Source organism: Styela clava, chromosome 1 (assembly GCF_964204865.1).
Source record: "Styela clava chromosome 1, kaStyClav1.hap1.2, whole genome shotgun sequence".
Lineage (NCBI taxonomy): Eukaryota > Metazoa > Chordata > Ascidiacea > Stolidobranchia > Styelidae > Styela > Styela clava.
Genome location: NC_135250.1, coordinates 32,537,567 through 32,554,314, shown reverse-complemented (window position 1 = coordinate 32,554,314; position 16,748 = coordinate 32,537,567). Strand labels below are relative to the sequence as shown.

General features: G+C 36.9%; 2 protein-coding genes across 2 annotated transcripts; both read right to left on the bottom strand.

Moving 5' to 3' along the window:
- Positions 1-664: 664 nt before the first annotated feature.
- Positions 665-4,767, bottom strand: LOC120334896 (myeloid-associated differentiation marker homolog). The gene is made up of 6 exons (XM_039402415.2): positions 4,555-4,767; positions 3,811-3,946; positions 3,242-3,351; positions 2,566-2,677; positions 2,001-2,099; positions 665-1,539 (listed from the first exon to the last, which is right to left on the bottom strand). The coding sequence occupies exons 1-6, from the start codon at positions 4,745-4,747 to the stop codon at positions 1,320-1,322; spliced, it is 870 nt and encodes a 289-aa protein (XP_039258349.2). The 5' UTR covers positions 4,748-4,767; the 3' UTR covers positions 665-1,319.
- Positions 4,768-8,570: 3,803 nt separating this feature from the next.
- LOC120334960 (uncharacterized) lies at positions 8,571-13,726 on the bottom strand. Its single transcript, XM_039402477.2, has 7 exons — positions 13,590-13,726; positions 12,836-13,062; positions 12,172-12,413; positions 11,551-11,730; positions 10,589-11,230; positions 10,303-10,397; positions 8,571-9,747 (listed from the first exon to the last, which is right to left on the bottom strand). The coding sequence occupies exons 2-7, from the start codon at positions 13,017-13,019 to the stop codon at positions 9,480-9,482; spliced, it is 1,611 nt and encodes a 536-aa protein (XP_039258411.2). The 5' UTR covers positions 13,020-13,062; positions 13,590-13,726; the 3' UTR covers positions 8,571-9,479.
- Positions 13,727-16,748: the final 3,022 nt, after the last annotated feature.

Genomic DNA, 16,748 nt, shown 5'->3' with positions numbered 1-16,748 from the left:
GAAGCATATAGATCCGCAGGGAAATGTTGAGTGTGGAGATGAGTTGTGGTGACAACCATTTGTGGCCAGACTCATGTCGTCACCGCATTGAGTAACACTTGAACGCACGAGTCACGTGGTGATCATAATTAGAAAGGGGTCAGGCCCATCTATAGAAGAGTTGGCCACTTACAATAAGCGGCGGGACAGTGCTCACGGTACGAATATAACGTTTGGTGTAGTATTGCGAAAATCATGGCTGATTAAAATGCTTTCAACACAGTTTGATAAACATCTTGCAGACTAATTTTCGAGTCATGCTTGAGGCTGAGACTTAAAAAAATACTGGTTCTCAAAATGTACAGCAGTACTTGTGCAACAGTACCAATGGCAAATTGCGCAGTTTTCATGGCTGTTGTTGAAATGTTGTTTAGTGTTGTTTAAATGAGCCCGTTGGCAACTCTAAACACACTTTATAGTCCTTTGAATATTAACTCGTATCTGTCATCACGTACAATGAAATCTCCCCCGGGAAATTTAACCGGCGGAATGCAGGTTATAAAAGCCATTTCATATCACTGCGTAAAATCTCAACAAAGAAACTTGTATTCACTATATCTTTAAACAAGTTCAAGTTTGTTTGATGGAACTACAGCAAAGCGTTGGTTTAAAAATAATAAAGGAATATTGCCAAATTACATTTATTGTTATCTCGTCTTAATGTAAATTCCAAATACAGGCAAAGCCGAACGTAGAATACGATACAGCCATGGTCCTAGCTCTCGCATGAACTTTGTGTCTATTGGCATCTTCAACAAAAGTATTAAAATAGTTTTTATTAAAAGAGTTTTTAATATCTACGTATCAAATCATACATTTATACATTTAATTTGGTGTCAATTTTTCGAAATAATTAAATCATGCAACAAATGATGAGCACGTAACAGGCTGTTGTAGATCAACCGGACGTAGAAGCGCAGGTGACTATTTTCATTCCGTTCAATTTGTTTGAAATATTATTCTAATTTTTATAAAAAGTCAACGCGATTGTTTCAAGTAATGTATTGATAACATGGGTTTCAAATTATCTATTTTTTGAACAAAATATGCATAAAATACACTTGTCATTCTTTATGATATAAACAACGTTGCTAAATTTGTTTTGGGAACACTTCGTAATTCAAATTCTTCAGTGACTAATTTGCCGGATTCAATAATGTACGACAGAACAAATTTTCAAATAACATAGAATGAATAGATATTAACGTAAAAGATCTAGATTGAAAAATGATCGAGGACGAGAATTCAAGCCAAAGCAATTCAAGTCCATGCATGTTATCTTAGGCACGCTTTAGAAACACCGCATCGATAATGTACAGCACACCGGTTACGAATCCAATGATAACTCCTGCTAATCTGAGGTGACACTGCCGATATTTCTGGAAATCATTTCCTCTGCAAACCATGTAAACTGCAAAACACACCGAAGCACTCCAGAACAGCAGAACACAAACTATTGACCAAATGAATTCGAACTTGTTTAAGTTGCTCTGACGATTTCTAAAAGAAATGAAACATATTTTGGTAATGACGTGCGAGGCGATTGTTGGCAAAACTTATATTTCGGATTGGTAGAAGCAGGGGCAGGTCAGTCGTTCCCGGCAGCATGCATTAGGGAGGAGTTTGTTGCTTAGTTTAGTAATTTATTTAATAATGCAAACATTTCACTCCTATTCAACCTCCAGGTATTTATTTTCATGTAAAGCAACCCGAATTGCTTTTGAAGTTAGGGAATTAATATCAGAAACTCACCAAGGGCAGCAGAAAAGTTTAGCGGGTAGAAGAGACACGGCATTCTTTTAGTCATGGATATATATCGGAAACATAGTTTTTGTGAAAAGTGAGGAAAAATAAAGAGATCCAATATGAATATGTCGAAATAGGTTGAAAGCCGCTGTTAGTATGCGCAAACTTCGTCTAGACTTTCCTGCTATCCTAGGTCAAAAGTTCAAGACACTCACCCTTGTACAAGCCCGGAGATATGCAGCAACCAAATAATGACGGTGATTCCCCATCCGACGATGTAGGCAGCCAATGCGAAAGTAACTCCAGCGTTGCACCTGCGGAAGAGAATATCTCGATTAATGAATCATCAGAACTGAACTCGCCGAATTGTCTAGGTAATTCTGAGCCGTAAAGATTTTGGTTCCTCACAAATTTACCCAAACTCCTTTCATCAGTGGAAGTTTGTTCATAATAACAAAAAAGTGTCGTATTTGTCAAAGTTTTGTTCCAAATCCAAAAATGTGGTTTTGCGGAGATTGACCGGGGTGAAATAAAATAATCCAGATTCGGATGGCCACGTGTAGTAATTCATTTTTGTCCATAAAGGAGAGGGCAGCAATGCAAAGTCTATTCAAACGTGTAATTGTCCAGAATTGGAATCAAACGTTGCTGCACTGATAATGGTTGTATTTAGTTTATTACGACCCTGGGAACGGCAACCATTCTGAAGAATGCTTTATCAGATGTGAGTAACGCGTCATGCTTAGTTTTCACATTTAATTAATTTAATCCAGCACTTACGGTCCGTTTCGTCCGCACCAGCTGTATCCAGAGTCGACGAGCAAACCAAATGCAGCAGCCCCCAGTGCGACGATCACTGTCTTCAACCAACCGTTTCTAGTTGCGATGTAACCTGGGAATCAGTGGATAAAATACACATGGTAATCATGCCGTAAATCGTCATTTTTCTGATTTATCATTTGTACCAAATAAGATATATCCAAGAGGGAACTCCTAAGGTTTCGGTGTCGCTTAGTCAGTTTGGTAATAAAAACGATATTAAACCGGGAATGGAGAACTTTTTAACAAAATTGAATGAATCTTGTTGGGAATCGCTCGGTAAAGAAATATCATGTTGTAAATATTCACTTTTTATACCTCTTATAACGAACTTTAGCACATATATATACGCCTGAATTAACCACCAAGGTTTTTTTTTCCCCGCGTGTTCGTGGTTGTTCATGAAAACTATAATTATTAAGGAATAGAAAGCGTTGACGCCAATGCATGTTATCAAATGTTTACAAATCTTTTACTGCGTAAATACAATTGATTTCACAATAGGATTTGTTGTGGAAAAAATGACCGATTTCTGCATCAAATTATCCATATTTCACTAGTGATACATTCTGCTTTATCAGTCATAGTTAATCACTCTCTAAAGGTCAAAGTTTAACATATAAACGCTTCCACTCACCAACATTAGCTGGTGCTTTATCCTTCAATATGTAGGCTTCTACGGCGTAAGCGATCCCGGTTAGAAACGCAAATATGACAGCGGCGATAAGTTCACTGTGCCATCTTGATCTGTGAGAGAGGTGGATAAACGCAATGAGTCAATGTTGTATCCACTCAACGGAGTAGATTATTTTATACTTGTGAAAATTGGATAAATAATAATTGTAAAAACAAAATTAAATTGACTGCAGTAATCCATGTCAGACTGTAAATTCATCCCTAATTTTTGAGGAATATTCGTATTGTCTGAATGAATGCAGGTACTTGCGGAAAAAGTAATATTCGCAGATGGGTGGCTACATGCACGTTGACCAAATTCATTGAACTCCTATTAAGTATGTCGTGGATATATCACCTAATCTATAATGATTTAATTTCTCCACCGTGAACGCTGTTATGCATTGACACATTACTTTTCAATATATTCTCAGCAGCAGCAGTCCAATGATAGCCGGCATCCCACTTTCGAGTATGTATTGCCATTCAACTGGGAATTGGTAATACTATTCATAAACTCTAACAACTTACTGTGGGTGTACTCTGGGAAAAGCTAAAGCGAACGAAACAGCTGCAGCAAGGCACCATATGGTTGAGAACCACGACCACAAGAAATCGAAGCCATCGAACGTGCATGGCCCGCACGTGCTGATCTTTGATGCCAAACCTTTAAAATATGTAGTATGTTATGTAGTGAAAAATAATCATTTAATTAACTTATATTTAACAATAACTATGATAATCTGAAGTTCTAGGTGTAGCTGTGCTTCACCGGTCTGACTCTGGTCCTAAGCATTTTGATTCATCACTTTTGCAGAGCATTTACCAGGGCCTCTTTGATGTTACTTTGGCCTTATTATCGATTAGGATTTGTCAGTTTTCACATTTTCCAGGAGCTCAGATAAGCCCCCGAGTATCTAGAATTAGATGGTTTCTTGTCGGTGCGTCTCAACAAAGCTGCGTGCCGTACCATGGCAAATATATCTTTACTGTAAAAAGTAGTTTTACGGGTGTTCGATAATCAAATATCGAACCCACTGCCCGCAAATTGTATGAATGTGGTTACACTTCCCTCCTGCCAAAGAAAATTGCAAGGATCCTATTACAGATGCTTACTTTAACCTTTTGCCCCACAATTAATCTCTCCCATAGTTCGGAAGAGTGGAACACGAAACTTAGGATAATTGACAAATTTACCGCGCCCTACCAGGTATCGATTATTCGCGAAATAAATGGAGTTTCTCAACTGGGATATGTTTCACATAACATTCTCACCCGTGATTCTGAAGATGTAGAAAAGAACGGAAATAGCGAATGAGATGATGAAAGCAGCAAACACCCATCGCATCCTTGTCCCGTTGGTATATCCAACATCAGCCAATAATGCAAATGTGACGCACCCGAATGCAATCACTATCAGTTTGATGATTCCTTCCTTTGAAATGGCATATTTCGGTCCGTTCTCCATTGTTACTGACTATTAGATTACGTTCTGTGAATTATAAAGTCATTCTCGTATAATAATTGATTCATTACAATTAACAAGATAAACGACAAATGATGACCGTAATATGACCTGCTTATATGGCGAAACATGGTACTGTGATAGGCCATGAGTTTATAATCCAACAAGTGTATAAAATAGACTAACAAGTGAACACGAGTCAGCGTAAATATTTTGTTTAGGTCTTAATTTCATATTGGTAATTACATCCATCACAGTAGCGTATCTAGAGCTTGGCAGCAAGAGCTCCTGCCATGAGTGCCGTTTGAAAAGGGCGGGAAGTTTGGATCGTAAAATGAATGAACCATTTCCAATTTGAAAATAATTTTAACTCGTATTTTTACTTAAATAAGAACGAGTATCTCAATTCAACAATAGTCGGTAAAAATTCTATGAGTCAACGAGCAACAAGGCGCATTTTTAAATCTTGATATTGGCGTCATTTAACGTAGATACGCCACTGATTCAATAACAAGAAACCGCAATTTAATCAACCCGCCTGAAATTCTCAAGTTTAGTTGATGTGGGAAACCCCTCTATAGCTAAAATTACGGTTGAGATAATATTCCTACACTCACGTCGCATCTATGTGTAATAGGTTTTATATTAAAATCGCCTGCTGTCAGGATCAGAATTTTCACTTCCAAACATCTTTATTTAAACTAATTCAGTAAATACATTACAATGAATAATGAAATTGGGTTTAAATATAAATAAAACATTTTTTGAAAGACTTATGTTTAATCAAGTCGATAGAAGTGGTTCCGGTACACAACTCAGCATTCTGCTCGGCCAGGGCATCTCTCACTATACAGCTATGAATTAGCTTAAACTCGAATGAATCACACTTCATATGACAAAGCGACGAACCCGCTATAGGAAACGCGAAAATTATTCTCAGAAATGTTGAAGCAATTCATAAAATTATTGCACGCGTGAACCGAGATGGAAATTTCCCGGTAAAGGTCACAAAAACTATGGCATCAAAGTCGGAGCCTCTTTGTCAAGCTCGGGATTTTTAATCACATATCAGTGTGCATTGTCATCGAAAATGCTGTTAGATCGAAAAAAAATTCCCACTTTTTCACACATGTATGCATATCAAGTGTGCATTTAGTATGGTGAGAAAATAAACTACTGATCACACACATTGTCTGGCGGGCTCAATATAATTGTTCTTGCTATAACGATTTTTGAATACACGTTATTAACAAAATATATTTACTTATAATAGTTGCAATGTAACTTGGGTTGCGAAGAAGTTTACAGTTCTATCATGGTATCATCTTAAATGAGACTTATTCGTTTTTAATTATAGAAACCTTATAGTGCTATGATGGCGTGGTCAACTTCCTCCTTGACTCCGCTATTAATGGGAATGAGTGGGGGGTTACTGCTCTGATCCTAACAAAGAGTGCAGGTGCTACCAATACTCAAATCGCACTATGGTTGGCAGGTGGTTCTGAACTTTAATCCTATTTTGTGATATTGTGTCATGCATGTTCTCAGGCACGCGTCGGCTGCTGAGTGAATCGACTAAAGTTTAGTAACTAAACGAACATCCGTCGTGTTTTCTAACCGTTTGAAATGCATGATTTGATATTGACCAGAAGAAAAACGCACGACGAATTTTGAGTACTTGAAGGATAAAGACTTGCTTTCTACAGCAAAAAACTCGGCGTGTATAGTTGCATTTTGCTATAGTTTTATTAGTTGCGTTTTTGAATCTTTCAATTGATTCGCGCTTCACTAATATTTGGGTCATTTTGTTTTGGCAGTACATTATTATTTTAGTTTCAAAGTTTTTAACATTATTTTCGCCTTCCATCCAATACAAAATATTGAAAATTTGCCGTTCAAATATTTTTTTCACTTTTTTAAATGAAATGGAATTATCATTTTTACAATTTATTTCGAAAGGCACAAACACATCTTGACCTATTCAGATTTACCACCCGATTCTGTACTGAGTTGACAGATTTTGACAAACGGACAAACCCAAAACTGCCAAATTTCTTACATGGGCGAACCGAATAACTAGCAATTCAGAACATGTTCTTTTAAGTTTGTTCTTAACAGTTACAGTGAAACTCTGGCTACACAAAATTCAACGGTTATTTGAGCCAGGGGAGAAGGCCGATATCAAACTTCTAAAATATTAGCGAACTTCTCAATAGTCCTTGCGTACTACATCAGCCCTTATTGGATACCGATAAAAGAATGAATAAATCCACAGCCTTCCTCCGCATCAGCTATTCTAAATCTGAATTACCAGCATGTTTACACTTAACCTAAAACAACGCCCCATTTACTCCACTCATAAATATCTGAAGCAAACGAACTAGACAATCTGCCAAAGTTAGCGCCCTCAATAAGTTTCTCACTGTTACGCAGAATGTATTTTGCGTATTCCCTTGAGCCACAGCCGCATTCTTGAACCGCGCGCTAAATATCTGTGTTTGTACCCGATAATATTTGTTGCGAAAATGAACAAAACTTTATAATTTGGTCAACTTTTTCATTGAGGCGTTTTCTCTGTGCGAATCAGCGTATTACACTCAGTATTACCCAAAGTTACCCTAATATCCGCTGCATATATCGGGTCATGGATATTTTTTTGTCAAAAAAAGGAACAGGAACTCGATTGTTGCTTGGGAAAAAAAATTGAAAATTGTCAATAACCCCTCGTATGAGAATGAATTCGCTGTAAAATTGTCTTCGAATCTGGCTACAGAATTTCGATCTCAATGTGCCTTTCGATCCTTTGTCGATTTCAAACAAGACTTATTAATATTACCGCAAATTATTAAAATTTTTGCATAGTTGCTGTGGTTGTTGATTCGGTAAACGAAAGTTGTGTATTTTAACTGCAATTTTGCGTCTCTAAAATAGCGAACAAGTTTTGAAAAACGATTAACCACGTAGATTATTTTTGAATAGAAATGGAAAATTCTCCAATGTGTTGCATAATCACTCAGGATCGGCCATGTGTATGCAGGGGTAAATGTTTAATCAGTACTGGTTAAATACTCGTTTAACTATGAAAAATTTGATTTAGCGTAAGATGAAAGTACCAATGTGACATTTCTCTTTCAGTAATGAAATTTAATATGACTCGGGCTCGATTTATAAACAGCAACCTGACTTGAATCGTGAGCGCAGTTCCTTGACTCGACCAACCTGGGTCTCGAATTTGGAAATTAATTTCCCGGTTTAGAGTCAATAAATCTGAAATGTCTGAAACTGTTTCGAAATCATCTCATCCGGATGCGCTTTCCAGTTTTGAAAGTCTCAATTCGAAGAACGATGACATATGCTCTCCTGATGACTTAGTTGTAGATTAACTTCTTTGCCAATTTGGAAGGAAGAGATACCTATTTGTCAGTCGAGTCGTATGGTTGTTAGACATGGTCTCAAAGATGAATTGTTCTATTTCGCATTCATTGGGATTTTATATTGTATTTGCTGAGGAGAATGTGGTAATTTGCTTCTTAAAATTTAGAAACGCTTTATACGACCAAAGCATTAGAGCCTGCTAACGCATACTGTTCGTCCTTTAATAAATAGCATGATGTTCTGAATAGAAAGTCATTCTTTGATTTCTGCTGCTTTGAGACTCTTAGTTGACGTTGGGGCTAGTAAAAGCCTAGTGTACGAAAATGGGTTCATCACAATTATTTTCTTCAGAGACTTCAAAGCGAATAGAACATTTATTCGACACCGCGCCCTTCCAACATTTCTATCTAAAAAGCCAACCCCATGAAGATATGAACTTTATAGGTTATCTTGGTTTATCAGTTCATGTTCATTTATATCACTGTCAACTGTAACTCAGGTAAAAACAACGGTAAATAAATAAAGCAACCAATACACACGGAATGTAGGGAAAACAGAGTGATGAAAAAATAATGTAGAACATAAATCTTTGTCAGCATGATTGTGATGAAATAAAGGAAAGTTTGGATAGAAAGGTTTGGTGTAATATTTAAAAAAACGAGTTTTCACAGCTTTTGAGTCTGGTTTCATTGCGCTAATTTTTTGGACAAATATAGAACATGAAAATAGATAAGTCAATTAAACCAAGAAGTTTATTTACTTATGTGAGTCGCTATAAAATTTCCTAAACAATTATAAAAGATTTGAACTTCAATCCATCGACATTTGCCAATAGAAAACTTTTTTGTGGGAAACTACACAAAACTTTCATTGCCAATCAAGTCCAAAGAACTTTCTCCTATAATGGTTTCAATGGTTAAATGAATGACGTCGATGGATAGAATAAATTGAAAAAAAAAGTATCGCGCGCTTGACGTGATCTGAGAACTGAATTTTCAACATCTGTAGTAAAGCTGAATTCATTAATATCTACCCAGTCATTAACAATCGATAAATATACATTTTGTTTAAATTTCGAACGACAAAATACGATGGAATTTACGTGCTATAGAGGCACGAAGTCTGAGGTAGATCACAACAGTAAAAATGTAAATAAAAATAATGTTGTCATTTGAATTTTTCGGCCATATAACACATTTGAATAACACAAGGGTAAAGTTCGAAGCTACTTTTCAGTTGAATTACAAACGATTGTAAAACCACCAGATTATCCGAAATAGTTGTACATATTTGTTTTTTAATTAAATTTTGGCAAGAATTGAAGTTTTAGATTCGTTGACTAAAAAAAGTCTATATTAAGTCATTCATGTGTTTTTAAAATATCTGTTTCAAATCCATAATAGACCTCAGGACTTTGTTCAATATCTGCTAACCACTGTACGATCCTTTGACCTACTTCCGGGTCCACGTAATTCATTACTGATTCTTGGTTACTCGTGATTGACCTTCTTTGTTTATTTATTGCATCATAATCTCCCAAGGAAATTGGATAAAACTTTGGTCCGACATGGTACTCGACTGAGTTTGTTTTGTCTTCTTTTGTCGATAATGACGTGTTCGGCATTATTCTAGAAAATTGAAAAGTAAAATCAACGCAAGCAGTATTAAGCAAGATATTAAGTTGGCTTAATGGTCTTATCCGAAATTGGTTGATGGTCGTATTCAACCCAGGATTGGGCGGCTGATTGAGTTTTGTAAGAATTATGAACCAAACGGTTCAGGTCATTACGTGTGGACACTGATCCAAACCGACCAAAATTGAGACTTGATATTAGGCTAGAATCACTTAACTATCTATTGACTGGTTAAATTGCGAGATACACATGGATAAACAGAAAGCACCGACAGGGGTACAGACAGGCTACACAAATCTAGTAGTTCGCATTGTGATTTAAATAAAATTCTAACAAACACAAACATAATATGATCGATATCTGGATTTTTTTTCTCATATCCATTTCCACGGCAGTGTTTACTCGAAAGGTCACACGCGTTATCAACCGCATTCTATTGATGCAACTCTCAGCTAATTAGTGGCATCTCGCAACTTTTTCTTCAGTACACCTTCAAGTTTCGGTTGGGGCTTAAAACTTCAGCCATCTATCCGACTCCCCATATCTTACCTTTGCATCAGTTTAGTTTCCGCATTTTCTATTAATTGTTGTCGCTGGTCTGTGGTCCCTTTCCGTTTCAAAGAATCTCTGGCTCGTTGAGAATTCTGAAACAAAATTGGACAATGAAAGCAGGAGATACAGTAATCATAAATGCTTCACCCTCTTGTAAATGCCACTTTTACAGTCTTCGCTTGAAAATATTGTTCCTAATCGAAACTAATCTGTAAACTAGAAAGTGAAGAATTGCGATACTATATGTATCGCCTGCTCCAGGCGATGCTACATAGAAACTTACCATAGCAGGTTGGGTCTTCGGCCGCTGTTGTGAGCTTGCTTTATGACGTAAAGGTAGGAGATGACAATAAGTTGCTGTATTGTGACGTAATATATGACTTTCTTCAGCTTCTGATTGTCGTTGGTTTGCTTTATTATGATGATAATAAAGCACTGATCGGCCATCTTGTCCGGAAACCAATACTTTGGAACCATAACTCCTAGAGGCGTCTAATTTTGAGGTAGATGAAGGAAAATTATCGTTCCGCAAGTTCGGAGCCGACCTAGGAGGGGTTCCTACTGGGGTATTTGGATTGTTTGGTGTTTTTTCTATATTAACCGTTATGTCACGTGATGACGAATATGCCGAGTCATCATCTTTTGAGTCATTCTGCTGATTCATTATTGTGTCATTCAGGGACCATCGCCGTTGGTCTCTGGGATTGCCTGCGCTATTTGTTCTGGTGTTACTTAGGGGGGAGTGAGAAGTCCGTATTCGGTTGCGCCATCTAGCTTCACTTGGTCTTGCAGACGGGGGACGAGGTTGGGTCATGCCTTCACTCTGACGATTCCCAGAAAGGTCGGTTTTATATCCAGCAGGGGAATTACCTCGACTTTCTCCTCCTCGGTCGTAACTAGATACCGATGGTCGTCTGAGGGGGAACTGAAAAAGATTACAAAAGTTAAAGGTTTTCACGAGATAGAGGTTTTTATTAGGATTGACTTTGTTTCAAGAAAGATTCATTTGTTGTTGTTTTGCTCATTTGTTTATGTTGGCCGACATGGCCTTTATAACAAATGAAAAAATTTAAAAAAGAAGGTGGCGAAAAAGAGAAACTCCCTCATTACTACAGATACAGGCTTCTTGTACTCTCTCTACTCGACATAAGCTTGAAATATTCTAACATATTTCCAACATACAACCAAGTTCAAAACACTGCACACATTTTTAATTGAAAAAATACGATGGGCCATATTACACACCTTATTGACAGGTTTTCGCAGACCTCCAGAGCTTCTTTGTGAAGTTGTTGGTGAAGTGATTCGATCAGAATCCGATGAAGTCACACATTCTTGGTTTGGTGACGTAACGTTGACAACAACTTTCCGTTTCTCGGCTGAACGTTGGGAAAGTAAATCTTTGTAGGGATGATTCGGAGGCGTCTGGAAAAAATACAGAGATTCAAAAAATCTTCGAAGAATACAATTACTATAAATAATTTTGTACACGACGTTCACACGCATTCCCCCCGAGGAAAGTATTGTACATGTGGTCATTGATATGTAAGATGTTGCTATTTTTGGAAATATCTACTGGTTCCGCTCCGGCTATCTCGTTACAATTTGCATAAATACAGAAAATCCAAATTTTTCAGCACTGGTGTGTAGCTGCGCGTGTAAAGCGTAAGACATTGGTTTAGAAGTAGGCTGTAACATAGTCAGGGCGGCTTATTACATAAACATATATGTTCCTAAACGTATGTTTCGCGTTCGTTGAACAGTATATTGAGAATCTGATTGGAAATGATATTGGTGTTAGCATAAGAACTGCTCCAACACCAGCACTGAAAAATTCTTAGCGCATGCAAGAAAATAAATACAAACCTGTACTGTTCTAGGCCTTTCTTGTGTTTTTGCTAAATTTCGTTTCTCATTGGCGGGAAAATTAGAACTGCGTGTTAGTTCTTCATTATTACGTCGACTATATTTTGCACTATTTTGCATCCAATGGCGACACAATTCTTCCTCGCCCGGAGTTGGGGCGCTTAGTCTCAAATTCAGCCGATGTAGTCGGTTGCTCAGCAACGATGACGTTGGTGATGACATGGCCGTCCACGAATGGCGTCCTGAATATTTAGGTTTAATATAATTTCAAGATAATAATCATTATTGAACATGATGTTTATAACGCCTTCGTTGCGAACAGCACATTGTGCGAGCAATCGCTTAGAAATTGGAAGATCCTAGCTTGGTAATGATTTAGCATTTCCATTGGTTATGGTGGGGAAATGAGAACACCAAAGGAGTGGCTGAATATCGAATAGAAATATTGCATTGCACAAAGTCATTGCCGCCTGAACCACTGTCCTCAAGGACAATGCCAAATGTCGTACAAACGTGTTCCCATGAATTGAAGTGAAATAAAAAATTTGAGTGGGAGCTTCATAGAATTTAAGTTGTAAAAACTTGAAATCGAGCTGCGGAGAAAAGTGTTTTACACCATAACAACAATTCCATCCACTCCGTGACCAAAAGATGAAAATCGTACCTGGCATGCCGACCGGCAACAAGTTGTTCTGTTGGCCGTATTGAGGGGTCTGAGATCCTACTAGGGCTTTTGGACTTAGTAGGCGTCGCTGTGCAGATGGGGGTATGGGATAATGACTTGGTGGCGTCATTCCTGATGACGTAATCCTTTGGTGTTGTCGCATAACTTCAAGACTTGATGCCATATTATTTCATTTCTCATGAAATTAGAATTCTACACTATTTATGCTGGAAAGAAGATAAAAGTTTAAAACAAAAGTTTCTACACCAGTGATTTGATAAAAATTTGTACATGGACTGCCGAATGGACTTCGTATAAAAAATAAGGCTATGATAATCGGCTTTGGTTGAATAGATAAACAGTCTTTGACCGGATGACCACACCTTTTAAAATGACGTCTCTGGATCATTCAAAAATCAAAAAGTGGGTTCGTAAACAGATAACAGTATCAACAAGAGTAAACATTCACAGTTCAAAATATTCTGGGGACTGCCTCGTTGGCCTGGTGAAATTTAATTAAAACACAGCGATAGCAGTATCCAATTTCCTGGGCTGACATTAGCAATGATGTGAAGTAGGGATTTGACATTCTTGCTGGTCTTGGAATCGTAACTGCTTTCAAACTCAACGATGTCGAAGTTACATTTTAAGACTAGGTTAATTTTTGAACCGAAACCGAAATGGTTGGCGTACGTCAAAGTTTTCGTGTTCAAAATTAGACTATTATTGCATCCGAATTGATTAAAAATCTTACTTTTTCTATTATCTAATCGCTATCCGGATTCAGAGTCCTTATGTATGTCAGAATCCGACTCGCAATCGCATGAAGTTTTCTTCTTGGTCTTGATAGATTAGGCAAGAGGTTGATAAAATACTTCAAGTGCTTTTATTAATAACTACAAATTATATAAATATATAAAATATTTAAAGTAAGTTACTTGGCTCTTACCTGTTGTAATGACCTAACCCCAAGTACTGTAAAATACAACAAATTTATTACAAACCAGCATTTGTTATTATTGACACCATTAGTGGTTTTCCATGTTCGCGCACTAACGCCAGATCTGCTTGTAACGTCAATATTTAGTGGGAATATATGTTGACAAACAAACTACGGAAAACGTCACAAACAAATATCGAACCCGCCTGAGTAACCTTACATATATAATCTGAGTAAATTGAAAGTTTTTCAAGAAAATGATTTCATATTTTCATGGAAGGTACTCTAATTTTTTGTGTCTTGTTCTATTTGCATTGCTCATAAGAACTGAGACTCTGTATAAACATTGAGTTCTTTCGGATTTCGGCCACACAACCAATTTAGGTGCTACATTATTAGGAATACAATTCAATATCAGTGGATTCTACTGAGGGCAAGCTCGTCGAAAAACGGCGGCAAATGCCGAATATATCCTCTAACTCAAATTTATTTAAATGCTACCCTGATCTCTGACTACACTTTACGATAATTGATTGAATTTTAATTATTGGGTTCAGTTATATCTTATTGGTGATTATTCATCAAAACGAAAACACACGAATAAGCGGGTGATAATAAAAAAAAATTTCAAAGGTAGATTTTCAGCGGATCAAGTTTTCATGCCAGGTTTACTGGTCCCACAATGTATGTCTGCTACTTAGAAACAGATTGCCTTCATATTTAACTTTGAACAACACTTTCTAATTCAATATTGACAATGCTATTCTACATGGGCGCAATTATTCATCGACACTGTATACGTGAATAAATAAAGTATCGCTCGGATTAGAACAATATATCCCCATAATTCGTATTCGTACAAAAAGTGAAGTTATGGACTGTTTGCTAAATTATTCTCGTTGGTGTTAGTTGTTTTGCTGTGTTAGTTCATTACAACACTTTCACACCCATTTTTTTTCGGACATTTGATTTTCGTGTCTATATATTCAAGTTTCTTGTACTTTGTTTTGCAAATAATTCTTATTTTAAATGAAACGAATCTTCACACCTCTTTTTATTTAGTAGAATTTCACTCAAACCGCGAGTCGAAGCTTTAATTTCGAAGACAAATGTTAAATTCGCTCCCTTATTAACAAATACTTTAATCTAGAATTGTTTGTAAATGCCTCCTTGAGTCCCCTAAACTACTGCTCTGTTTTGAGTCGTCTCGCATTAATAGTTTCCTGGTACACATATGTCCTATGGAACGTAAATCCCGTCCCCAACTTGATAGCGGAAGAAAATTGAAACACCGTTTATAAACACAATATCCGCATTTACAACATCATTATCCGGTGCACCCTGTCTTTCACATGGTGCGTTTTGCCCGAACCAAAAGCGCGATTGGATATATAGGTGGTAGGCATCAGACTGAATTTGATAATGGTTTGGATAAAAATAAAAATGCGAACAAATTGTTACGAACAACGGTAAGCTTTGCTGAATCTATTACAAGACATATCAGTTTGTCACAGGACACGGTCTAGGAAGGGCTGTTTACAACTACCATTCGCCAATTCTTAATTTCACTAATTCTCACACTTACCAGACTAAACTACAATGTGGAAACACTCTTCAGCGCGTCGTTCAGGCCTCAATGAAAACCATTCGCTCAAAACGTACTTTAGCGTTACTGTGAAAAATTTAGAAGATTACAATGTAATTCAAACGTAGTTACGACTTTTTTCAGCTCTTCGCTTTTAACTTGAGCGCGTTCTTGGCTTGAATTGCATCAAATGTCTTGCCATCCTATGCTCGACCCATATTATACAATCAGAGTAATGCTGTTGAATTACCGCGAGTTTCCTGTGAATTTACCACATTTTTTCAACTATCACCGTTTTGTGATTTCGAGTGGACACGAGAGCCCTAGAGGTTACGGAAATGTATTTTGTGCCGAAAACAAACATAAAAAGATCCATCGCTAAAAGCATCAGATTGGATTAGAATTGATTCTTCCGTTTACCCCAAGCCCAGCCATTATGTACCATTCAACAAGATATTTACCAAATTCGCCTTTAAGAAGAACCAGAACAAGCGCGGTCACTGACTATCTCACTCTGGATTTAACTATCTTGAAAAGGCTGACATATTTTTTTCTCGTGCTGATGTCGGATTTCAAAATTTTGACTTAAACTTGCTCAAATTGATCGTTGAAACATAAAATATTTTTGGTATTCAAATAAATATTGTGTACTAAGTAGTCTAATATCGCGAAAGCATAGAAAAACGTCTTGCATTAATTAAGTACCGAATCACACTGCGTGATGATTGCAGCTTTACAATACATCAAGGAAGATCAAACTGCTTCGGAACACATCAATTTTTGATAGCATATTGCTCGAGACCCATTTTTTATTTGAATGTTTTTTTTCCGAAATGAGCGTTTTATTTCTCACCATGGCAATATGGAAACAAACCCAAATATTGGTTGAAAAATAGCGCATTCCAGGAAATAATTATAGTTATTACCCTCCTTATTGGGAAACATCATAAAAGGCATAAAAATAATTTGTATTTTGTTGTTCTGAACCTCAGAATGATGAGATGTACCCAACACATTTTAACTATGGGCACGACCGATCAAAATATAATAATGCTAATTCCGGAACTAGGGATTATGACAAGAATGCTATGGTGACCTTTATCGTACGTCAGAAAATTTCAAATTCTCATTTAAAATTAAATATTGTTTACGAATATAATAAAACACTTTAGTAAAAAGCATAAATATATAGTAATAATTCTATATATATATGAACGCATAAAATCTAGCGTGATAATGGAGCCCTTGTACCTTACTGATACCAAGGTTCTTTTATTATTAACTAATCCCCCTATCATTAGTAATGAATAGAGAATATCTTCAGCGATATCGGTTTTACTCGATATGTAATTTACCTCCGTTGCAAAACATCACGTCAAATATGGGCT

Coding starts and splice junctions, on each gene's coding strand:
- LOC120334896 (XM_039402415.2), bottom strand. CDS start 4,747: ATGGAGAACGGACCGAAATATGCCATTTCAAAGGAAGGAATCATCAAA. Junction 2,678..3,241: donor TAAAGCACCAGCTAATGTTG/GTGAGTGGAAGC, acceptor ACTGATTCCCAG/GTTACATCGCAACTAGAAAC. Junction 2,100..2,565: donor TGGTGCGGACGAAACGGACC/GTAAGTGCTGGA, acceptor TCTCTTCCGCAG/GTGCAACGCTGGAGTTACTT.
- LOC120334960 (XM_039402477.2), bottom strand. CDS start 13,019: ATGGCATCAAGTCTTGAAGTTATGCGACAACACCAAAGGATTACGTCA. Junction 11,731..12,171: donor AAAGGCCTAGAACAGTACAG/GTTTGTATTTAT, acceptor TATTTTTTCCAG/ACGCCTCCGAATCATCCCTA. Junction 11,231..11,550: donor TGCGAAAACCTGTCAATAAG/GTGTGTAATATG, acceptor AATCTTTTTCAG/TTCCCCCTCAGACGACCATC.